Source organism: Hakea prostrata, chromosome 9, assembly GCF_041222555.1.
Source record: "Hakea prostrata isolate BN-2017 chromosome 9, UWA_Hpros_2, whole genome shotgun sequence".
Classification (NCBI taxonomy): domain Eukaryota; kingdom Viridiplantae; phylum Streptophyta; class Magnoliopsida; order Proteales; family Proteaceae; genus Hakea; species Hakea prostrata.
Window position 1 is genome coordinate 13,617,546 of NC_142608.1, and position 25,541 is coordinate 13,643,086.

Here is a 25,541-nt window from a genome sequence, read left to right on the forward strand (position 1 = left end):
ACCATACCAACTCCATATGACATCGACCAGCTGTTTCCTAGACCATTTTGTATCTTGATAAGGAGAGGAAGGGGCAGGGTCCAGAGAAAAACTCTATAATAAAAAAAAGGTATACTCAAAAAAATTTAAAAGTTTTAATTCAAAATTTCAATTATCGAACTGATGTAAGCAGACCCCCTTCCCCTGGCCGAACCTCTCTAAGGGCATTTTGGTCATTTTCCTACTTAATTATTTGTATTCCAGAATTTTTGTTTTATTTTTATGAGTCTAAATTTGATTTTTTTGTTTGAGTTGGTCAACTGAGTCCTAGTTAGAGTCAGAGTGCCATTAAAGAGCTATCTTAAATTAAGATTCCTTTTGGATAATTAGGTATTTTTATGCAAGTTAATTTCTTTTATTTGCGGTTGTTGTTTAATTGGTTGTAAGGCAGATCCTAGTTTATAAAGGATTCCCCAGTTGAGTCAAATTTCAATTCCCAGTTAGAGTCTTAAATCTTTCCCCCCACTTGTAAGGCTGTAAATAGCCCACTCTAATCATGAAGACACTTCGAATTGAACACACATCTGATATTGAGGGAATTGAGTCATAGTCTTCTAGGGACTAGGGAGAACCACAGCAGGTTTTGAGAGCTTTCTTCAAAGATTCCAGCATCAATTCAACAGAGGAGCAGCTTCTACAAACAAGTACAGCAGCCCAATCCTGTTCCCCTTCCTCCCCTCTCGCTCGATACCTCCCCCTTTCTTGCCAAGTACCCCCTCTCCCTTCCCAACCATGCGGCAACCCTAACAGCCCCCCCCCCTGCAATCACAACTAGACACCTCCCCCATCCCTGAAGCACCCCCACCCTCCCTTACACCCTGCAGCACCCCCTCCCCCTTCTTTCTTCCATTCAGCCCCTTCCCTTCCCTCTTCTTTCTTGAGGCAGATCTGAGACCAGAAAAAGAAAAGAAAAGGAAAGTGATGAAACCCTACTAATACTTCCCAAAATCAATACAAGAATGCAAGAATTAAACAAGATAACACTAGCTTCTATGGTGCCAGACACCCCCCACACCTCACAGTGTCCCTCAGCCCACGGCTGCCCAAGAACTCTGATAAAACATTCCATATTCTCTGCTCCCTCTTTCCCTCTATTTATTATCTCAAATAACCCTAACTAACCCTCATTCCACATGGCCTCATCCTAGGGTCCTAACAACTACCGGCCCCTCGAAAATCACCTTGTCCTCAAGGTGATGGAATTGTTGAAGTTTAGTCATCTGATGGTGCTGCATAACTGTAGCAATTCAACATCATCCTCCCAGGCTGAATAACACACCCACTGCTCAAAATCAGACTTGGAGCGAAGCACTTGGTCTGGAAATTTTTATTTTTTTTTCACCGTAATGGAGCATTGCATCTCCCCTTCAGTCGCTGCGGCCCCATCGTTGCCGCCTCCCTTTCCATTTTGCAGTCCAGAGGTTGAAGACGATGGATTTTCCTCTTCTTGGCTAGGTCGGACCGCTGGTTTGGTGAATCGTTGGTTGAACTGAGCCTTGGGTTAAGCCTTGGTCTGTTTGAGTTAATTGGGCCCAAATTAAAAATCAGAAGAAGTGGACTTTGGGGTAACAAAACGGGCCAGGCCCATGATAGATGTGTTAAATGGGTGGGGTCCAAATACAAACTATGGCTTATGATAAATGGGTGGGACGTTGGTTTGATGGGCTAGATTGGGCTTTGGGTCTTGAAAATGAAATGGATTAAGAAATATGGGTTAATAAAATGTGATGGGCTTGGGGTTAAAGAGATAGGTTGGGCCCAAGGAGGTTTCTTTGGGAACCAAGCGGCCCAATCTTTATTTTTGGTTCGTTTGGGCCCTATGTGGGAGGATAAGTGTACTTGAGTTGGGCCCAATTTAGAAGAACCTAGGCTCTTAAGGGGTGAAACCAACCCAAAACCCGGTCTAGGGTGAACCAAACCAACCCTAAAAACCCTCCAACTCCACCATCGTCTTCCCCAATTTCTGCGAATAGAGACTTCATCCGCCGTTTCCAGCTTTCCAGCGAGTTTTGTTGGAGTCCTTCGATCCTTCTTCTTCTTCGAATCATCGGCATGATCTCTCTCCTTCTCAACTTTGGGCTGGTAGGCATCGATACCTGAACTTCTCTCTCTCTCTTCTCTCTTCTCCATGCTTAGCTAGACACATCCCAACCGGCTGCAACTTCCACCGCTTTATCTATTGATTTTACAAAGTGGTTTTGCGATTCTTCCTCTCCAAGAATCAATACAGATTCGATAGGACTCGTTGCAACCTTCCCGTTACCGAAATCGTTAACCAACGCCTTCTTGAAGTTTGTCCAGGTAAATTCCATCAAGTGCTTGCCATAGATCCAGTCAAGTGCCTCTCCTTCCAAATGTTGGATCGCCACTCTCTTCCTCGATTTGGTTCTCCCAGCAAAACAACATAATTTCTAGAATCCATCTCTGACTTTCTCCTTTGCCAGAAAATGAAGGCAGTGTCATTACCTCCCTGGGATCGTGAATGCTCTGATGCCAATTGATGAAACCCTACTAATACTTCCCAAAATCAATACAAGAATGCAAGAATTTAACAAGATAACACTGGCTTCTATGGTGCCAGACACCCCCCACACCTCACGGTGTCCCTCAGCTTACAGCTGCCCAAGAACTCTCATAAAACATTCCATATTCTCTCCTCCCTCTTTCCCTCTATTTATTATCTCAAATAACCCTAACTAACCCTCATTCCACATGGCCTCATCCTAGGGTCCTAACAGAAAGGAAAGAGAGAAAGAAAAGAAAAGAATGAAGAAAGAAAGCAAAGAAGAAAAAAAGAGAAAGATCAAGAGAATGCCCAAGAATTTTTCAAGATCCACAGAAACCCTCTCTTACCTAACCACAGGCTTCCTTGATCACCCTAGGGTAAGACTAGGTATCACTAAACACACCCCATGCTTCTTTGTTACAACCTGTAGTGACTTTAGAAATCTCAAAACCAGCCCATAAGAATTTGTTAAAACCTTAAACATTCCAAAACTTACCCATATCAAATTTCCCAGCTCTATCTCAAACAATACCCATATAGAACCAAATTCACCCCATTCCTTTTCCTACCTATCTTAGATCATCTCATACCTCATCAACAAAACCTTAAATCTATCCCACATTTCTCTGCTAACCAAATTTTGCAACCCATTTAGGTTTTGTTAATCCTCATTCTTCCCAAAATCCTAAATTTAACAATTTGATCCATCCCATTCCTAGATTTGTTAATTTTTTTGGTCTCAAGAAGAAAGGATTCCAGGCTAATCTTAATTCTAGGGAAACAATCACAAAACCCTAACCCCTAGAATAATGGTTACATCACAAACACATAATATTCAGATATAATAAACCTTTCTTAGATCTAACTACCTATATCCTGTTTTCTCACGGAAGATGGAATCAAATGGTATCCTTACTTCATAGATCTAAAAACCAGAAAAGTAAATATTAAATTAATTTAGGATAGGTCACGAAGTATTTGAATTCCATGTGATTCACTCTACTACTGCTCTCCTCGGCTCTAAGGGACTCACAGTAACATACTTGGTTGGATGCCATCCTTGAACGACAGATGTTCAATTTCTTTATGGTGATCAACTGCATGTTAAGATTTCCTATAGTTCAGGGAAAAAATCCCATGTTCTCCAAATATTTAACTTCAATAAGAAAATTTTACAGTATTTTGAAATTTCAAGCAGAATATTGAACAAAGTACCATTTTTTAGCAAACCATCAAGTTTATTTTCACATTTTTTAACTGTGCAAATGAAATATACCTGCGCCGTTCAAGGTCATCTGTGGAGGCTCCAAATGCAGGGCGGATTTCTTGAATTGCATGAAGAAAATCACCCATGGTTACTTTTATGCTCTCCTCATCAACTTGCTGGGTAAGATCATCCAGGTTTAGTTGTCGGTTCAGGGCAAATGATACGGCACTTTTTACAACACCCTCAATTTCAGCTCCACTGTAGTTCTTAGTCCGAGCCGCTTTATCCAGATGAAGAGTTTTAAGAAATTGAACAAGGAGTTAGTGTCCTCAAAATTATGCCTAGTCGTTCTCACAGTGGAAATAATGGTTGGTATAGCAAAATCATCCATGCATAAAGATCACAAGGTTCATTTCCTAAAGTAATATAAGAGTACATCCAAAGCTGATTTTATACTATCCAATAATAAAATTCATATCTGTTTAATCTAATTCAAGAAAGGACAGAACCAAAGGAGACAATGGTACTTTTAGTAGGAGGACTGAATAGATGAAGAATAACAAGGCATCACCTAATCCATTTTTTTCCACTAAGCACTTCCCAAGCATGCTTGTAAAAGATAATCTAGATAATGAATAACCAAAGGAAAAATATGCCTCTTTCTAGGATAAGTATTTTCTTGTGAGGATCATGAAGGAGTATCAGAACCTTTTGACAATATATAAAAGGCTAGCCCATGAAGAAATTAACCAGAAGAAACATAATCTGCATCTTAGGGAGGAAAATAGAGGTGCAATGACAACAACAAAAGGTAAAGAAGAAAACTGTCCAACAACATGCAACACGATAAAAGACAGAGGCACAATAAAAGTCACTGAATAAATGGACCAGGTAATAAATTGAATTCCTGAAACACATACCAAGCTCTTGAAGGTCGACATCTGGAGAAATGAAGGAATTTTCTTTCATCTTGTTCGTATGAATTTGAAAAATCTGTAAACGGCCAGCCTCATCAGGAAGACTTATTTCAACATGAACCTCCAAACGTCCAGGTCTACAAAGCGAAGAATCAAATAATTTAAGAAACTGAATCAGAAAAATGGAGCATCTAATAGAATGATCTATAAAGAAGTCCCACTAAAGCAGCTTTACAACAGTTTATTGACCATGTAAAAAATTCAATTTGAACATGTAAATAAAGAATTCTACAGTTTCTACACTTGACTCTTTTCTTCCTTCCTTTTCATGTAATAAAAATTTACTCAAGCAAAATAAGTAGTATCCAACCCAATTTTTAGAGGATAGTGACAAAGAACCAACACGAACACGTGTAATTCTTCCCTCTTTAGAAATAAAAACCAAAAAAGGTTATCTCATACAAACTTACTTAGAAGGATACCACCCCCAACAAGTAGCACTAATGCAACATACTATATATCAAATTACACCGCTTTCTTTCTTTCTTTTTTTCTTTCTTTTTTTAAGGGTATATATATGCCATTAACTACAGTGCACAAATTTGGAAAAATATTTATTCTATCAAGTATCAAGCAATCTCATTAAGCAAATTTTGCCAATACAGGAAGCAAATGCAGAGACGATAAGAGGGTGAAGGAGGTTACCTCAAAAGAGCTTCATCAAGCAAATCCTTTCTGTTTGTCATCCCAATTAGTAAGACATTATTCAAAGCCTCGACACCGTCTATCTGAAAACAGTTCCATTTTCTAAGTATAGTGAGGAGGTATATTGCCAAAAATGAGGTTTATGTGGTGGGGAGATTTCCACATTTCCATTAAGAGGTGAAAAAACTTGATGAAAGTTGACACTGACCTTAGTAAGGAGCTGGTTCACAATGCTATCATGAACTCCAGTACCATCTCTGGTTGATCCTCTTGACTGCATATTCAGAATAGAAACCAATCACTAACCATACAAACTCTCATGTAAGTGATAGATGAATGTTCAAAAGGAACCTCATATCTATCAAAGATGGACCACTTGAGTGAGTTAAAACCACTGAAAAAATTTTAACGGTCACTCAACTTCACATAAATTTCATCACCAGAAATTAAAAATTAATCAAATTAATTCAGCATGCCATTAAACAAAATCAATACAATATGAATGAAGTAGGGTACTTAAGATAGAGTTGTGCTTGTACAATCTCCTACCTTACAAATGGCATCAATTTCATCAAAAATGATAACATGCAAGTCACTCTCATCCCCTGAAAATAATAGAGTAGAGTATTATACAGTGAAAATAATGATCCATAGCTCTATTTTCCATCCAAACCTTACTTACCACGAGCCCTTTGGTCATTCTCAGCATCAGCAAATAAATCACGTACATTCTTTTCAGTTTCACCAACAAACTTGCTAAGTACTTCGGGCCCATTAACAACCTAGAGTCAAAAACAATAAGTGATGATGAAAATCAGATGACATATCAGCATTCAATGGTGACATCTAGAAGAAAGCAACTGTAGCAGCTATGGTGCCAATATTATTAAGAACAATAAAGAAGCAGATGAAATAACATCTATTTCAATTATTAAAAAAGACAAAAATAATAAACTTTTGGTTAATAATTCATCCCGGATCTCCACTTTTATGAAGTGCACATGTAAACAACAAGTGGTGATGAAAATCAGAAGACATATTAGCATGCAATGGTGACATCTAGAAGAAAGCAACAGTAGCAGCTAAGGTGCCAATATTATTAAGAACAATAAAGAAGCAGGTGAAATAACATCTATTTCAATTATTAAGAAGCCAAAAATAATAAACTTTTGGTTCAAAATTCATCCCTGATCCCCACTATTATGAGGCTCACACGTCCTCTCTTTTTTCTTTTCTTTTTTTCTTTTTTTTCCCTCTTTGTTTGAGGGGGGGGGATTCTAACTGATTCAATGACTATTCATTTACCTATAGAAAATTCAGGAAAAACATTAGGTGCTACGTTTTAATATTTGCCATACCTAATTATAAATCACACCTATACTGTCTATTATCAAATTCCAACAGATTCTCCTCAAATCAAGACCTTTTACCATGCCACTTGGCAAACATTTTGCCGGCTCATAAGCTGCACTTCAAAAGTCAGGTGGTTCACATGATGAAGAAAGCCTTGGCTCAAGCCTTAGAGTATTCCTACTTTTAGCAGGGGAAGTGGTTCCAAAACCTAGCAGCTGAGTTTGGTTACCTCTGCAGCAGACAAGGTATTGATTTTGTTGAAGCTATGCCGATGTAGAGCTTGTTTGTCTCTGTGATCTAAAGCATAGGTGAGCATTTTTGGGTTAGTAAGGGCAGTATTTTCCTATATTTAAGGAGTCATCACCTAAATGGATGTCCAAGGCTGACCAGACTCTACCTAATTTGAAGATTCTCTTCAAGTTTGAAGTTTTTATTCATTTTGTTTCAGAAATAAAACATATTAGTAGTTATTAATAAATATGAATTCTTCATATTACATGTATTAATGAGAATTAGCTGGTGAATAGTTATATACGTGGGGAGACACACACACACAAAAAAAGTCTCAATAAAAAGACAGAATGAGATGGATTTCCTTCAACCATACACCCAAAGAGAGATAACATAGGGAAGATACTGTAAAGAAGTATGAATCAAAATGAATGGTCAAGAACAAGTAATATAGGCCATCATCATGGTCAGAGAGGAGGATGTTTAGCCAAAGCGCACCTCACTGGTCTTCTACTGAAAATGTAGGAATTCCCTCCAAAATATATATTTTCTAATAATATGTATTCTCTAATCTTTCAATGACTAATAACTACCACTACAAACAGCGATGCCAGAAACTGCTAACACAGGAAATGATCCACAATGCAGTTGAGCACTGGAGCCAGTACACCTTTGTGACATTTAAATTAAGAACATGGGGTCTAGATCACTTAGAAATAGAAATTTATAAAGCATTTGAATCCACCTTAGAAAGATCCATCAATTTGCATGCATATTTACTCATTCAATTACCATGTGAGAAAAAAAAAAATTCAGTCATCCCTATACCTTTGGTTCCCTTCCATTTAACATTTTCCCAATCTGACGTGCAATAAGAGTCTTCCCTGTGCCAGGAGGCCCATGGAGCAGCATTCCCTTCACATGTTTAATGCCCATTCTGGAACATCAAAAGCTTTATAAATGAGAATAGCAATAATGAAATAATAGAAAGCAACCGTTTAGAATGAGGAAGTTTTAAACTAGTTATAAGTATAAATTACTTATTGGCCACATGGGCAGGAAAAACACGTGAGGCAAACGCTCTTCTAAATATATCCGCAAATTCCGCACTTAAACCGCCTATACCCAGGGACTGAAGATTAAACTCTTTGTGCTTAAAGATTTTGCTGCTGGCAGCTTCTCGTTGATTGACAATCTGTAAAATTTGGTTTAAGAAGGTAATCAACAGAATAAATCCTTGTTTAAATCCATTTTCCAAGTCAGCTTAATATGATAACTTGATAAGAGTTTCACCAATGAAACATCAAGCTAACCATTGAAAAAGAAAAGATTAAAGAACATAAGATGACCTTTATGCCACTGCCATTTGATGCTTCAAAAATTATATATGTATCGCTTGTTATCATCCCTCTTTCAGGGCCATTAGATTTTTCCTGACCCTCCACATTAGCACGAGTAACAGTAAATATATAGTTGTTCCCATGATATTCAAATGATGCCCTCTGTCCTTCAGTCATGACCTGCACCACATAAAAGCATTTTTTAGATGGATACCCAGCAACTGAATAGGCTAACCATAAAGTAACAATGTAATCAGTATTCAAGTAAATGTTCGCTACTATAATAAAGTAAAACAACAAAGGGAGAAAGGTTAGGAACAAGGAGACCACAAAACTACATGAGATAAAGCTGTAATGTTTACATGGTCGCTTAGCAGAGGGCGTTGGGTGTTGGAACCAAAAAACCAGAAACAGATGTAATCTGGAACTCAGGTTTTAAAGATATCTAATTATTTATACAACAATGCCATGAAAGCATTGAAAAGGGACCCAAATAACTATAAACTGGCTGATAAATAGCACAAAAATACAAAATACATTGCATACTTAAAGCATCAAGAAATTTTTCTTCTCAGATACTTGACGAAGCGGCTTAGGCAGATACAACAGTATAGCAAGTTTTGAGATTCAATGATTCCATGAATGACATGCATTAAATCAAGTATACCACCAAATAAAAAGATCTCGGAAAAGGATTTTATCCTATATGGAAATGGAAAAATATGAAACAGTGAAAGGCATAGCCAGCAGCCTAGAACTCGAGTTACTGACATCCAATAAGGCAAGGCATCACCTTGACACCCTAAAGCTACCAAGAGACCTAGCCAGCACCACTCTCATTAATCTAAGCTTTGACCCATGGTGGGAGATCTCGCGAGATGTCTTGGTTTGTGCAAGATCGAGTTCTGCAAAATGGGAAATCTTGCTCAAGATCTCACCATATCTCGCCTCATATTTCACTGAAACTCTCAATTTTTGCCCCATTTTTTGTGGATTTCAGCTGATTTTCACTTGTAACAACTCTTAGCACATCTACAACATCAAAAGAAGATCAGTCATTTTCTGCTTGTCTTATGAACTTATGTGTTAATGACTTATATAGCACTTCTAATGGTTGTAGAATTTTATCATCCAATTCTCGAAAGTTGAGATTGTGATACTCATATGGATGGAATTTGATGACATTTAAGTTATTTGATATATTTGATACACTTACTTTTCATTTATATGCCCTTAAAGGTTCTATATCACATGTTGTATAACCTTGCATTCCCTAATCCCACAGCATTTCACACTATGGGAAGACTTAGAAATCATACTTTGGGTTATTTTCTCACAAATCCAAGGCCACTAGTGTGTTCAAAAGGCCTTAAATAGGCTTAATACTAAATTTCAGCCCGACCGGGACCCTAAAACCCCCAGTGAGATGGGTCACCGAGTTGACGCCCAAAAAAATGGCATATCTCAACCGAGATCTTGCCATCTCAATTAAGATCTTGGTTTTTCAGGGTGGCGAGATCTCGATTGAGAGCAATATCTTTTACCATGCTTTGAACGATGTAGTAAAGAATGTCCAAAAGGGTCAATTGGGCTTCGAAATACTTAAGTTTGGCCATGGACTGGTTTTATGGATATTACGCTTCTTATTTTTGGGTTTATTGATGTAATGCACGTAATTTATAAGCCCATAAAGTGGGGATAATGATGGTACACGGGAGTAGGTGTTAAATTCAATATTTGATTTAATGTTGGAGTTAGACTAGGACACTTAGTTCTTTTTTCTTGATTTTACTTACCTTATTGAGTCTTCCAGAGGGATTATGAGTCCTTTCGTGTGTCAAATTAAGAATTTTAGAACATCTACATATATGTAATGCATCTCCACCAGTTGGAGATGAATAAATGAATACAATTTCGAGTATTCAGTATGCTGCTGGTGAGGCACAATATAGCATCTCCCCCTTTCTCACTCTCTCCTAATGTGGTATCTTATCCTCTCTTATTCTTTTTATTCTCCCAATAATATATTTCTCGATTCATCCTGATATTCTTTTCTTCTCCCAAGAAGATATTTTCTCATTCAACCTAATGTTCAAGAATATCTTCAACAAAGGTAAGTTCAATTATCCCAAACCCAATTCTTCTTTATCTAGTCTCCTACTTCAAAATTCCCCAACCCTAAACTTCTTCTTTTTTAATTTAATTTTTTACTTCCTATTTTATACTTCCAACAATCCCAAATTTCCAACTTAGATCTACACCAATCTAACCGTTTGAATTGTCTCAAGCTTTAGGGATCACCCTCATATGTCATCACCTAAGTTTTCTACATATTTCATCCCCATTGAACGAATATAACCTATATTATTGTGTACCCAATCAACTACCCAAGACCCTTAAACACTAAAATCCTAACGTTTAAATTGAGATTCTGGAAGACTGGCCCCTAGTTGATCCGACTCAATCTGCACCATTGATGTCATGACCATTACCCATTCCCATACAAATAACCACAAGCGGATGCTGCCATTGAAGGCCCATGGATTATCAAACTCAATACAGAGTCATTTGTTGGAAAAGGAGAGTGGAATCCCAATCAAGACTCAAAACTTGCCTTCTTCAAAGAATTAAAGTTGGAGGTTCTATAATCTACACTTAATTATGGTTCAAAAGGTGCCACAAATTTACCTCACGTCATTCAACAAGCAAAGATCAAAGATTGAAATAGATCTCATAAACAAGAAAATGTAAGTCTTTAAAAACTTAATCATGCTTTCAAATCATGGCCTCAATCCTACTTTCTATTATAAATCAGAAGGCATAGGTAAAACTAAATTAATTAATGCACAAAATTGATACTTTGCAAGGATTTGTACTCAAAGGAGCAAAATTTTGGCAACCTCAGTAATTCTGAAATTTTGGCAAAATCTTTTTTCAGATTTTAACCTTAAGTTTCGGTGGGGTTTTGGGGTCATTCTAGCCTGGTTTCCAACCTAATTTGAGGCCAATAAACATACTAGGAGTCTTATTTTTGCCTCAAACCTAAGCCAAAGTGGCGTTCTTGACCAACACATGCCCAAATGTATGTAGGCAAAACTGGAAGTCTGGAACATGAATTTTAACCAATGTAAATATGGATATGATGCAAAAGAACACTAAAATCTTTATTAAAATGCACAAAAAAAAAAAGAAGAAGAAGAAGAAGAAGAAGAAGAGAGAGAGAGAGAGAGAGAGAGAGAGAGAAAGAGATAACAACTAAAATTTAATATTCAAGTAGTCAAGTAAAGTGTAGAAGTCAGTAGTTAGTAGTACACGGTTAAAATAGTATAAGTGTTAACATAACCGTATATGAATGAATTACAAATTACAAATTTACTATACACATCACACCTATAAATAACCTAATAATAGTTGTTGGGCCGTGGTAGCTCCATGATCTCAACCTTGTAGGCCTGCCTTTCCTAACGATGGACATACTCAACCCATGTCATCAAACCCATATAGTGCTCCGTATAGTCTAACAGTTTCCTTCTGTAGGTAGTATCATCCTCATAAATTAAAGAAAGGGTCATAAGGTAGGACTGCCAATGAAATTTTGCCGAAATTTCAACAAAAATTTCGAACTTTTTCATTTTTGGCCCTAGTTTCATTCAGCTGGACCGAAACACTGAAATTGAGGCAAAATTTTGCCAAGATTTCAGTGTTTCTTAAAACATTGCTCTTCATTTCAATAGACTATTACAACATGTAAGAATCCTCGCCTTTTGTATCAATTCAAATTAATCCACTATCTCGTTGTACATTGTTCTACATTTTAGTGTTTATTATGATGATACAAATTATATCACTAACTAATAATGTGTTTTTGTCCCAAAAGTGTAACTCCATGTGCATCTTTAATATTTCCATATATATCATAATTAGAAGAAAAAAATTGCCCCAAAAGTGGAACTCCTTGTGCATCTAAATATTTCCATTATTTCTTTAGCATATCTTGCATATGTCCAAGACAATACTATGTCAGTTAAAATCTCTCTTCCCATATGACAACCCAATACCGATGCATTAAACCTTGCTTATAGCTGCAACTATGTTCAATGCAGAAAAAAACATGACATTTTCAATAACTATAAGTGACTAAAAATTGTTCACAAGAATAGGTCAAATACGTGCATATAAAATATCAGGGGAAAAAAGCAAGAAAGAGAATTCAACATCACATGAAATTTCTACCTGATCACAAAATCTCTTCTTCAGTTGTTGTGTCAAAAGAACAGCATCAATCTGCAAAAGAGTAGTATTCTATTTGAGTCCTAGAACCTCCATAATCAACTTTTATTTATACTGGAAGGACAAGTTAGGCAATTTGCATGCCTCAACACAAGAAATCAAGCACACAAGTGAATTGAGCAGCAAGCTGCATAACAAGACTGAATAGCTAAAAGACTAAGATATAACATATTAAACATACAGAAATACCTCTTCCTCCTTTCTATCCTCTATAAGTTGAATATTATATTGATAAAAGTAGTGTCATCCAATAGAAACCATACCTGTTCACTTTTTGTTCCTTTCTTCACAAATTCCAACTCCAACGTAAGCAATGCCAAGTTGAAATTGTCAGGTGGGACAAATCTACATACAGCATTTGCACAAAACAATTAGGAGACTGCACAAAGGTATAGCAATAAAAAACAACTAAAACATGCTTAAATGAAAATAGATAGATTTAAGGAGTAGATAACTAACCTGCTCGCAGATACCGTGTCTCCAGTAGAAACTCTAGCATGACGACGTTGGATGGCATTCAAGGCAATATAACCATCACGTACAGCTTCATGGGCAGTATGTCTTAGTCAAGGATCAGCATTTTTCAAAAGGAACTTCACTATAATACTTTTAAGTTTCTTCAAATATTTTCTCTAAGAGGGCGGACCTTGGCACAATGTAGGCTCACCCCATCATGACCTAGCAATCACAGGTTCAAGTTGGTAAACAGCATCTCACAAATAAGGCTGTTGCATTGTGACACTCCCCAGATCCCGCAGTGGTGGGAGCCCCATGCATTGGTTACCTCCTTTCAAAATTTTGCTATGGTGGATCCACCAGTTATCCATCCATTACAACATAAAAGCTGAATACAAAAACTTTTCTTTGGGATGGATATATACTTAGAATGGTAGTCAGTAGAAAACAAAACAACTAGCCCACTAAACTGAATTGTGCAGAGAGTAAAGAACATGATTCATGAATCTAAAACAAACACAACCTGGGAGGAGGAAAGATGAACAAAGCAAGTGTTAATGACAAACACATGCTATGCACAGGGCTCACACAGACTCCTTGAGCATTTAATTATGGAACAGATAATTCAACTAACTCAATTTGTAAAATCCTTAACCTAACTATTTGAGTCACCTCAGAATCCTGCATTCCTCCTCTACCATTGAGTCCTCCTTTTCCTTGCTCACAGACAGCTTGAAAGTCACCAACAGAGTCAGATTTACAAACAACATATAACATATAAAAAAAAAATGGAGAAACAGTGACCCCATTTAGTTGGGACAAGGCTTCTTGTCGTTGTTGTTGTATATATACAATGAGACACACAGGTATGATACCTAATGAGCTATATAGGAACTGAAAAATGACCGTGTTTAAGTTTTCTTACACTACAGGTTATCTACCATGCTTCAGGTATCATACCCAAAGCTCCTATAAACCTACTAACCTAGAAGTTTACCTCTTGAACTGTCTTCGATAATTCTCTGTACTAATTGTAGTGGGATTCAACTCTTCTAAGAATACTAAATAAAATCGTCATGAATCCTTACCATTTTTCTTAGGTGGATCTTTTTCATTTTTAAGTGAAAATATTTCACATGTTTCCAAAGAATTACTTCCTAATTTATAGTGGGGATCACACACGTAGCAATCAATTAAGTATAAAATAGTCAATCAAAAAAGCAATTTTCAAAAGAATCGTACATAAAAAGACAGCTGAAGCATCCAAATTTTGATGACTGGAGTTGGGGATTCTGCTTTCCTAACGACATTGCAACCCTACCAAACGATCTCAAGTTAATTAAACCATAAAAACACTAATAATTTGGGCATCCAAATGACATACTAAATTGAAAGAATTAGCAACTGAAAGCATAAAATACACTGAAAGACAACCGTAAATGAATTCAAGGATATCGTAGAGAGAGAGTAAAGACGTCAGCAACCAATGCAAGATGAAGAGTAGATCCAGGGACCGAAAACTTTCGAAGATCTGAAGCGGAACAATAAGCAAAATTCGTAAGCGCTAGATCTGCAGCTGGGGTGGTCGTAACGGTCATCATCATCGGAGCATTTGCCGAAGAGCCAAATCCGAATCTTCCCGCCATTGGAGCAAACCGAGAAGTGACCAGCGATACTAATCTTTATTCTAGGGTGATGAATTAGCAATTTGCTTCGATATTAAGAAATGAAAAATTCTGGAATTCAGACAACACGGAGAAGTCTTCGGTTGGAAGATTACAAGAGCAAATTCTGTATTTAAATTTGGGGAGAGGTTCTCCAGCAAGGCGGCACTGCACGATCGAGCACAATAGCGTACATGTGAGGGCAATGATGTCATTTCAACGATGATATCAGAAGACTGAGGAGGTGCCATCGTATACATTTTTATCTGCACCAGCTGCTGCTGGCGGCTGCCAAGATTCTGATCGTGCGACGTAATCAAAATAAAATTGAACCCTTGAGAATTAAATTGGAAGATTCATTTATAAATATAATTCTTTATTTTTATATTTTAAAAGTTTAAAATTTTAATTTTGTAAATTTACAAAATCTGACCTCAATTACGGTCGAGCCTTCGATTTCTTGGTGCTAAAATAGGATTCTGCCTTCCTTGCTAAAGGAGCAAACAATTTCAAACTTTTTAGGCACTGGTGGGAGATTTCACCGGCTTTTATTGTTTCACCGTACTTATTGTGTATTGGGTCTATGACCTTAAACTGCTTTAGGGCCTGTTTGGTTATATGAGTCTGGAGATTTCAGATATCTAAAAATTTTAAATCTGTAGATTTCAAATCTATAGAGTCATAATTCATGAAATTAACTGTTTGGTTGTGAAATAAAATTTGTGGATTCATTCTAAAAAAAATATTTGGTCAATGTGAGTTATGTAAAATGCACAAATGTATAGTGTTTTTATAGTGGTAATGAAATCTCTAAATTCTACCCCATACCCATAAATCTACAGATTCACGTTTTTAATGTAAAAAGATGAATCTCTAGATTTCATGAATCCAGAGATTTTCACAACCAAACGGGTATAAATCTCAGATTAATGAATTCACGTAACCAAACAGGCCCTTACTTAATGAAATATGTTTAGTGTTAGACCCAAAAAAAAATTAAATTCTGACTTGGGTACTCGGTTCTCTTTGAGTTTTTTTTGGTACTCGGTTCTCTTTGAGTTTATATCATCAGAAGGTGTAGAGAAAAATCTGAGCCTAGCCCTAGGATTTCAAAGGGGACATGTTGTTGAAATCCAACCCATCTGTCTAAGCAGACCTTGTGGAACATATGCTCGCATCTCATCTTCTTCTTCAAACTTGCATAAGCACACCGAACATTCCGTCTTCAGAGCACTTGAAGTGGGTGATGCCAAGTTCTTACAAGTATTTCAGATTATCATCAGGAGTAGGAAGAACGGAATCGTGATTTCCATTGACTAACCAAACCAAAACCCAAATTGGATAGGTTTTCTGCAGAAAAAACATAATCAAAAGGATTGATTGATGGGTGAACATGGAAAGAAGAGGGTAGTAAAACAGAGAACAAGGGAGAAAATAAAAGGTGAGTAAAATATTAGAAAGGGATAATTAAAGATAACCATAGGTGACCGAATCATATGGATGTGTGTACTCTGGATTGATTTGGTAAAGTGGGAAATGCTCGAATCTATCTCGTTTATATGTATAAACATGAAAGCGCAGAGCTAAGAGATGGGGAACATAGCATGAGAAGTTAATCACAAAGTTGCTTCCTTGATGTTTTTTGGTCGAGAAAACCAACACAAAAGTCTTCACGAAATGGGAAAGTGTTTGTTCAAGTGATTGTGCAATTTTCACCTCCCATAATGACCAGGTTCCCAAATCCACAAGAAACTTAAGGAGCACATGATTTACAAACATATCCATCGCTATTAGAGTGCTTGGATATTAGAGTATAGCATATTCGTATTATTTTCCTTATAATTTTACAGTTGTTATATTCTATAAATATAAGATTGTGATCTCATATTGAGATTTCGGGTTTACTTACTTAACATGGTATCATTACCTATGGTTCGCTCTTGAGGTCTTTTTTGTCCCTGCTCATCTGCGCTCTCTCTTCTTTTCTCTTCTCTTCCTACTTTCTTGCTCAGTTCTTGGTTTTTCTTGCCCTAAATGGCTTCTGATTCGGTTATGTCTGCTTCCGCTCCATCCATGGCGCCTCCGTCTGGTTCTCCTTCTCTGTCAGTGGGATTTTCTAATATCCATCATTTTCTTTCAATTCAGTTAACTTCTGAAAACTATCTTGTTTGGCAGAGACAGATTCTTCATTTGCTTAGAAGCTCTGGCCTGATGGGTTTGATTGATGGTACAAACCCTACACCTTCACCGTTTTGGAATCCTGATTCGCCTTCACCAGTCGCAAATCCTGATTTTCTAGCTTGGCAGTATCAAGATCAAACTCTTCTCAGTTGGATTTTGTCAAGTCTCATGGAGCCTGTTCATTCACAAGTTGTCAGTCTTCGCACCTCTGCTGAGGTTTGGGCTGCGTTGTCCCCTGCGTTTGCTTCGTCTTCTCAAGCGAGGATTATGCAGTTGCATATGCAACTCCATCATGTTAAGAAGGGTTGTGATTCAATGGCTGACTATTTGCTCAAACTCAAGAAGATTTCTAATGCTCTTGCCCTTGCATCTCAGCCGGTCTCTGATTCGGATTTGGTGTTATTCATTCTTGGTGGTTTAAGCTCTGAGTATCAGGCATTTGCGACCTCGGTCACTACTCGCGACACTCCGATTAAGATTTCTGATCTATATGGTCTTCTCTATTGCGAAGAGATGCGGTTATCCTCCGCTTTGCAAGATCTTACCAATATTACTGCTCAAGTGGCGACTACCTCTGCTTCTCGCATGTCTCGCGGTGGTTCTACTTCTCGCTCTTTTAACAATCGCTCCTCTGGTGGCCGTTTTGCATCTTCTGGAGGGCGTAATGGAGGTCATCATGGTGCTTACCTATTTTGCCAGATCTGTGATCGTCCAGGTCATAATGCGAAATCTTGTTTTCACCCTCAACGTTATGCTTTGGGCTTTGTTTCAGACTTTGTTTCACCATGGACTTCTGCTTCATTCTCTCCACGAGACAATGCTGCTACTGCCAATCATGGGGTTATGAATTGGATACTTGATTCAGGTGCTTTGCATCACATAACTTCTGATTTGAGTGCTCTCAGTTCTCCGGCAGAGTATCTTGGTCCTAATTCCGTTCGTCTTGGTGATGGTTCAGGTCTGTCCATCTCTCATACTGTCTCTTCATCATTCTCTGTTAATGGCCGTGATTTTAATCTTGATAATGTTCTTCATGTGCCTAATGTTGCTCATAACTTGCTCTCTGTGCATCATTTTGCTTGTGATAATGATGTTGTGATTGAATTTGATGCATGTGGTTTTGTTGTTAAGGATCGGTGCTCGGGCCTTGCTCTTCTCGAGGTCCTGCTTGATAATGGCATTTATAAATTTCCAGTTCTGTTGCCTGATAATTCTGTTACAGCTTTTTCTAGCATTTGTGTTTCTCCTAATGTTTGGCATTTTCGTTTAGGCCATGCCAGTTTTCCCACTGTAAAACATTTAATAAATCATTTTCAGCTCCCTTCTTCTGGTTCTTGCACCTCTTATGTTTGCTCTTCTTGTCAACTAGGAAAATCACACCGATTACCATTTCATTCTTTCTCTACTACTACTTCTGCCCCTCTTCAATTAGTTTACTCTGACTTGTGGGGATCTTCTAATGTTCTCTCTCTTGAAGGCCATTGTTATTATGTTTCCTTCATGGATAATTTTACTCGTTTTACATGGCTTTACACCATTACTAAAAAGTCTAATGCTCTTCAGGTTTTTCAAAATTTTAAATCTCTTGCTGAAAATCAATTTTCTTGCTCTCTTAAAAGTTTTCAATCTGATTGGGGTGGGTAATTTAGGAGTTTCACTCTTTTTCTACAGTCTTGTGGTATTCTTCATCGTCTGTCATGTCCTCACACATCTGAACAAAATGGCCGAGTTGAACATAAACATCGTCATATTGTAGACATGGGACTTTCTTTGCTTGCTCATTCTAGTTTGCCATTGAAATTTTGGTATGAGGCTTTCTCTACTGCTGTCTTTCTTATTAATTGCCTGCCTACTACTGCTTTAAATTCTAAGACTCCTTTTCATAAGCTTTTTCATCGACATCCTGATTATACACTTCTTAAAGTTTTTGGCTGTAGTTGTTTTCCATTCTTAAGACCTTTTCATAAACACAAACTTGATTTTAGGTCCTCTGCATCTGTCTTTATCGGCTACAATCCTATGCATCATGGGTATAAATGTTTGTCTTTATCTACTAGAAAGGTTGTCATTTCTCATCATGTTATTTTTGATGAATCTTCCTTTCCATTTCGTTTAATGCCTTCTCCTATTCCCCCTTCTCCTATATCATAATCTCCTATCTATGTTACTTGTCCTTCCTTCCCTGCATCTCCATTTTTAGACTCAGCTTCTCATGCTTGTTCCTCTGTTGCTCATTCTTCACATGGGATTAATCACAATGTTGTTTCTGAATCACATATACTGCGAGATATACCTCAGGCATCAGCCCCTGCACCTACTGTTATGCCAGAACATTCAGCAGTCATTGCACCTACTGTTATGCTAGAACATTCAGCAGCCATTGCACCTGCATCGCATTTTCTGGGCGACATTTCAAAGGTTGTTGTCCCTACTTCCAGTCTACTACAAGAAGATTTCTCACATTCTGCTTCAGCCTATATGAAAGAAATATCAGAGGTTGCTGTTTCTGAATATTCTACAGCTGATTTGGGTCATCTGCCAGTACAATATGAAGTTGTTGTTAATACTTGTGATCATTTTTTGGTGACTTCAACTGATTCTCATAATTCTCTAAATGGTGCTCTTGTTGATGCTACTCTAGCCCAGCTGAATATTTTTGCAACTCACATTCCATCTCCATATGGGCCTCCTAATGAAGCTTTACATGTTGGGCTTGATCCGAATCATAATGTTTTTGTTAATGAGCCTTCTTTTGGCACTACAAATGTAACTAAACAAGAGACTGTATATGAACATTTACCAGGGACTATTTCTGTTAAAGATGTTTTTCCTTCTAATAGATTAGACACAAGTTCACATCCTACTGTGACTTCCACACATTCTATGGTGACTCGTTCTATGGATGGGACCCGCACTCTCAAAGTCCCTAAGAGTTATTATGCATCTCGGTACCCCGTTCCTCTTGCTCTTCTTACTCATCTCTTCTTTGAGGAAGAATTCACTTGTTATGGTCAAGCATTTAAATCCCTTGTTTGGCGCACTGCTATGGATACTGAGTTTAATGCTCTTTTATCCAATCACACATGGGTACTTACCCCTCCACCATTGGATCGTCGCTTAATAGGGTGTAAGTGGCTTTATCGTGTTAAACATAAGGCTGAGGGGACCATAGAACACCACAAGGCACGTTTAGTGGCTAAGGGATACACCCAAGAATATGGATTGGACTATGATGAAACTTTCAGCCCAGTGGTCAAGCCTACTACCATTCGCATTGTTCTTGCCTTGGTTGTCTCTTCCCAATGGCCTATTAGACAACTTGATGTCAACAATGCTTTTCTCAATGGTACACTAACTGCAAAAGTATATATGCAACAACCACTAGGATATATGGACTCTCGCCATCCTTCTTACATTTGCAAACTGCAGAAATCCCTCTATGGCCTCAAACAGACGCCTCGGGCATGGTTTCAGCGCCTTAGTACCTTTCTTCTCCAACATGGATTTGATGGTTCTAAAACTGATTCCTCCTTGTTCATTCAGCATCATCCTACGGCAACATTGTATGTCCTTGTTTATGTTGATGATATACTCATCACTGGGCCTTCTTCGCATGCTATTGATGCTTTACTTCACACTTTGTCTTCTGAGTTTTCTCTCAAAAACTTAGGTCTTGCTCGTTATTTTTTGGGAGTTGAGCTCATTCCTCTCAACAATGAAATTCTTTTGTCCCAACAAAAATATATCACCACTCTTTTGGATCGAGCTGGCTTATTGGATGTGAAACCTATTTCCACTCCTATGTCCTCCTCTCTTCATTTTTTTGATGCCTCTGATAAACCAATGGCTGATCCCACACTCTATCGGAGTTTAGTTGGTGGTCTTCAATATGTCACTCTTATTCACCCGGACTTATCCTATGCAGTGAATAAGCTTTGTCAATTTTCGGCATTTCCACAGGAGGTTCATTGGGTTGCTCTTAAGAGATTGATGCATTACTTGAAGGGTACTCTGTTGTTTGGTCTTCATCTCACGCCATCTTCTTCTACCTCTTTGGAAGCCTACTCTGATGCTGATTGGGCAGGTTGCCCTGTTGATTAGAAATCGCAGAGTGGTTATCTTATTTACCTGGGTTCCAATCTTATTTCTTGGCAATTCCAAGAAGCAATCTACTATTGCTTGTTCTAGCACTGAGAGTGAGTATTGTGCTTTAGCCCTTGCTACTACTGAGCTTACCTGGATTCAGTCACTTCTTGGGGAATTGGGGATCCCCCAAGTTTTTCCACCGAGCTTATGGTGTGATAATATTGGTGCAACCTATTTGACAGCAAACCCTATTTTTCATGCTCGAACAAAGCATATCGAGGTTGATTTCCATTTTGCTCGTGACAAGGTTACTAAGCATGATCTTTGTGTTCGCTATATCTCTACCACGGATCAACTTGCTGATGTTCTTACTAAGGCTCTCTCTTCCGCTCGGTTTTGTATTCTCCGCTCCAAACTCAAGGTTCTTGAAGGACCCTTGACTTTGCGGGAGGGTATTAGAGTATAGCATATTCATATTATTTTCCTTATAATTGTACAGTTGTTATATTCTATAAATATAAGATTGTGATCTCATATTGAGATTACGGGTTTACTTACTTAACATTGGACCATTGTTCCCTTTTTTCTCTTATGGAAAAAAATTCTGAAAGGTCAACCGGGCCCTTGAAATCTTGGATGGAGGGCGTGCCCCGAGTAAATTTTGTCACTGATGAAAAGATTGTAAAGAACCTATAATCCACAAAGTTGTTTTTTCAAAGATGTCCGTTCAAAGAGACCTTGGCATTTTGAGAAAGTAGGAGAATACCAAGCTGATGAAAAATCGCTTTCACCCATTTCTTGGTATCTATTTTGGGATTTGGGAGTCAGATAATGAGAGTCCAATTTTGTAAATTAATAAACTTTAAATACTTGAAAAGTAAAAATAAAAAAATATATTTATCAGTAAACCCCTATCATTGATTCTTAACCGTTCGATCTTATTTTGATCATGTAGCGTGACCACTACCGTTGGGCTGCTGGTGCAATAAAAATCCCCATATCCACTGTGAGTCATCCTATAATTTATTAAGAAAGAAAATGACATCTTATGCTACATCACCCAACTGGTAAAATAATGCCAGTAAAAAAGAGTTAACCCAACTATAATATGGCTGGATAATCTGGATTCTCTACTCGCATGGAGAAGAATTTCCAACAAAGATAATGAGATTTGTGACACTATGTACAGTCTATAAACAAAATCATCTTCTTATTTTTTTTTGGGAGTTGAGTTTCATCCATGCCAGCTTGTCTACACCTCAACTACATCCTCAGAGGAGACGTCTTGGTGAGAGTCGAAAACTCACAACCTCTTCACTAAAAGGTGTAGGTCTTACCGCTAGAGCAACTGTACGTTTGCAACAAAACACAATCATATTTTGAATAAGGCAAACAAAAGATTTGGATTCTTACATTTTGAGTTTGGATCCTGCACCCACACCAATATTTTTTTTTTAACCCATATCGTTATACTCATGACAAGTGTCCAGTCTAAAAGCAAAATCTTTTATTTTAGAAAAATTAGCAAAAATATTGGAATCCGGGTTTTCTTTATCATTCACTCAAAAGAGGACTTTGTGTTTAGATTGGACATGCGTCATCGAATCCGGATCTTCTCCCCGTCGGGGGAGCACAGAGTACTCCCTTATGGCTTCCTGACTACAAAAACCAGTGGGTCCCACTAGTGAAAAAGTTTTTATTTTTTTATATTTTTCCAAAAAGTGTTTTTTATCGTGGGCCCCACTGGTTTTTTTGGTCAGGAAGCGTCAGGGAGCACAAAGTGATATATGTCGTTCAAAGTGCTCCCTGTCGGGGTCGCTGATCCGAACTCTGCGTCATCAGTCAAATCATATTAATTGTAAAATTTTCTCTCCATGTGAGTTGAGGATCTAAACTCCATATATTTTGAAATTTTATTTAAAAAATAATTATTGTTAAATTAAACATGTGTCATGAATCTAATCATGTAAATTAGAAAATTATTCTCTATGTGATTAAAGGATCAAACTCGTATGAATCTACATTACTTAGTTGAACGACATTACAACTTTTAATGTCCGATCCCCATCAAAGAGTTACTCAATTAACAACGACCAATACCTCTTATGAATAAGTCATAGGTTTGATTCTCCCCGGTGGTTTATGTAATAGTCTCACACTCCCTAACATAAGAGTATAAAACTATTAGATCTCCTCCACCCCCACCCCAAAAAAAAATAAAACAATAAAAATCAATGCATGACCGCTTTGATTTACCATTGGTTTGGTTGAGATTAGCATTTGTTGATTGGACGTGCCTACGTGATTTTTTTTTTTGGGGTAATAAAGTGATTGATGTGTTCTATTGAAAGCATAACAACACCCAAAATAACCTTTAGTGATGGTTAGAATTGATTTAATCACTAATTAAATTACTTTTATAGCTAATATGGTAATTTGTAATAGGTAAAAAGCTTAGTTTTCACAAATTTCCCTTGAAATGAAGTTAGGACCAAGCTAATAATTCTTCCATGACTCAGTAATGAGGGTAAAGTGGTAATTTTTGTTCTGTTGAAAACCTTACAATACCCAAGGTAACCTTGAGTAATGGTTATTGTTGATCTAATTATTAATTATTTTTGAGCAAATTACATATAGATCCATTGAATTTCGAATTAATCACATCAACTACTTCTGGAAAAATCAATTACAAATGCTCCTTACTATTAAAGTTGGGGTTAATATTGATGTCATAAGCTAAAAGATATATTTAAATACCTATCTTTCCCTTCTTTTCTATGTGACCTTTAAAAGTCAAATTATATATAGACTCCCTGGATTTCAAATCAATTATATTTGTGACCCTTGACAAAATCAATTACAAATGCCCCTACTATTAAGTATTGGGATTAAATAATAATGCATTACACTTTGTTAACAATTAACAAAAGGGGACATGTGTAATTGATTTTTTTTTCAAGAGTAATAAATGTAATTAATTTGAAATTCAGGGATCTATATGTAATTTGTCCATTATTTTTTTCTATCCTTAGTAAATAATAGGTGAAAAGCTTACCTTTCAGAGTTTTCCCTCGAAATGAAGTTAACCCCTAGCTAGTAGTTCATCCAAGAGATAAATTTATGTATCATTTTAATAAAAGATAAAAATAATTTTTTTTTTTTATAATTTGATTTAAAAATGGGTTTTTTTACCCCAACCCTTTTTTTTCAAACATTGAAGATTTATATTTACCAATTACCATTATGGGGAGACAATCAAGAGTGAAACATTGTTTGTCATACAAAAGGGTGGTTGTAACCACCAAACTTTAGAAATGCCCAACAGCGTGGATCCTTTAGCTAATAAATCAACATCATAATTTGCTGCTCTAGGAATGAAATGCACATCCACAAAGTCAAATAACACAAACATTTGCCAAATGCTCTTAGGGAGGAACAAATCTTTTTTTGGTCGCAAGTTAAAAAGGATTTTATTCAAATAGTTCAAGAGAAACTCTCCTAGCTGAGGCTACATCAAGATGAGAAATGAAAAAAATGTGGGTTGAGCCACCAAGTGTTTGACAATTTGAGCTTGTGAGTACCCAAATGCAAAATATTTCCAAGAGGTTATCAAGCCTTTTAACAAAGAGAAACTTAACTGAAAGAAAAGAAAAAACAAAAACTTTAGGCCATACTGGCATATCCAAACGCCAAAAAGAGAGTTCCCTGGTAGATCCAGTAGGAGTTGCCTAAATAGCGCATCTTCGCATAGTATGAAGAGGTAAGGGCTAACTAGACAACCTTGTCTCAGCCCTTGCGGTGGCAAAACTGCTCTGATGATTGAGCCATTCACTTTAATATGGTACTAAACTGTTGATATGCATTGAAGAACCCAATGAACCCATTTCTCTACAAAACCCAACCTCATTAGCAAGGTTTAAAGTATCCCACGATACTAGCCGATACGTATCCATATTTGACCCAACCGATACGATACATCTCGATACATCTCTCTATTGAATGACACTAAAATACATTAGCTAGAGCGATACAATACTCGATACAGGACGATATGTCTCTTAAAATCACCTGGCCGATACGATACTCGATACAGATACTTTAAACCTTACTCATTAGTACCATATAAAATAGGACCATTCAATTTTATCATGCGTTTTACTTAAGTCCAATTTCAAAGCCATAATCCCCTCTCTCCCTGTCTTCTTAAGTAGATGGTGAAGCAATTCATGAACAATAAAAATATTGTCAAAAATATTCTGTCTGGAACGAAAGCACTTTGAGGGGGACTACCAAGAATTTATAATTGGTTTGAGGCAATTTGCAATACCTTTTGATATGATCTTATACACCACAATACACAGTCTAATGGGATGAAGGTAGCTCAATTTAGATGGGTTTTTGTGCTTAGGTATCAAAGTCAGTACAATACAATTTAAACTCCTCAGCAAAAACCCATTAGTAAATAAATGTGAGATAGTCTGAACCACATCTTCCCCAACAATATCCCAATGTTTCTGATAAAATCTAACGAGCATTCCCTCAATGCTTGGAGCCTCATATCCGTCC

General features: G+C 37.2%; 1 protein-coding gene across 1 annotated transcript in view; it reads right to left on the bottom strand.

Annotated features, from left to right (window-relative positions):
• The window catches only part of NSF (AAA-type ATPase family protein), a 32,710-nt gene extending 17,864 nt beyond the window's left edge, over positions 1-14,846 (bottom strand). Inside the window, exons 1-13 of the mRNA XM_089135640.1 lie at positions 14,500-14,846; positions 13,048-13,143; positions 12,852-12,933; positions 12,532-12,582; positions 8,308-8,478; positions 7,999-8,153; positions 7,787-7,895; positions 6,057-6,156; positions 5,924-5,979; positions 5,583-5,648; positions 5,375-5,457; positions 4,673-4,806; positions 3,822-4,032 (exon numbers count right to left, since the gene is read on the bottom strand). Coding sequence (XP_088991766.1) covers positions 3,822-4,032; positions 4,673-4,806; positions 5,375-5,457; positions 5,583-5,648; positions 5,924-5,979; positions 6,057-6,156; positions 7,787-7,895; positions 7,999-8,153; positions 8,308-8,478; positions 12,532-12,582; positions 12,852-12,933; positions 13,048-13,143; positions 14,500-14,690 — 1,505 coding nt within the window. The 5' untranslated portion in view covers positions 14,691-14,846. The remainder of the gene's footprint in view (positions 1-3,821; positions 4,033-4,672; positions 4,807-5,374; positions 5,458-5,582; positions 5,649-5,923; positions 5,980-6,056; positions 6,157-7,786; positions 7,896-7,998; positions 8,154-8,307; positions 8,479-12,531; positions 12,583-12,851; positions 12,934-13,047; positions 13,144-14,499) is intronic.
• Positions 14,847-25,541: the final 10,695 nt, after the last annotated feature.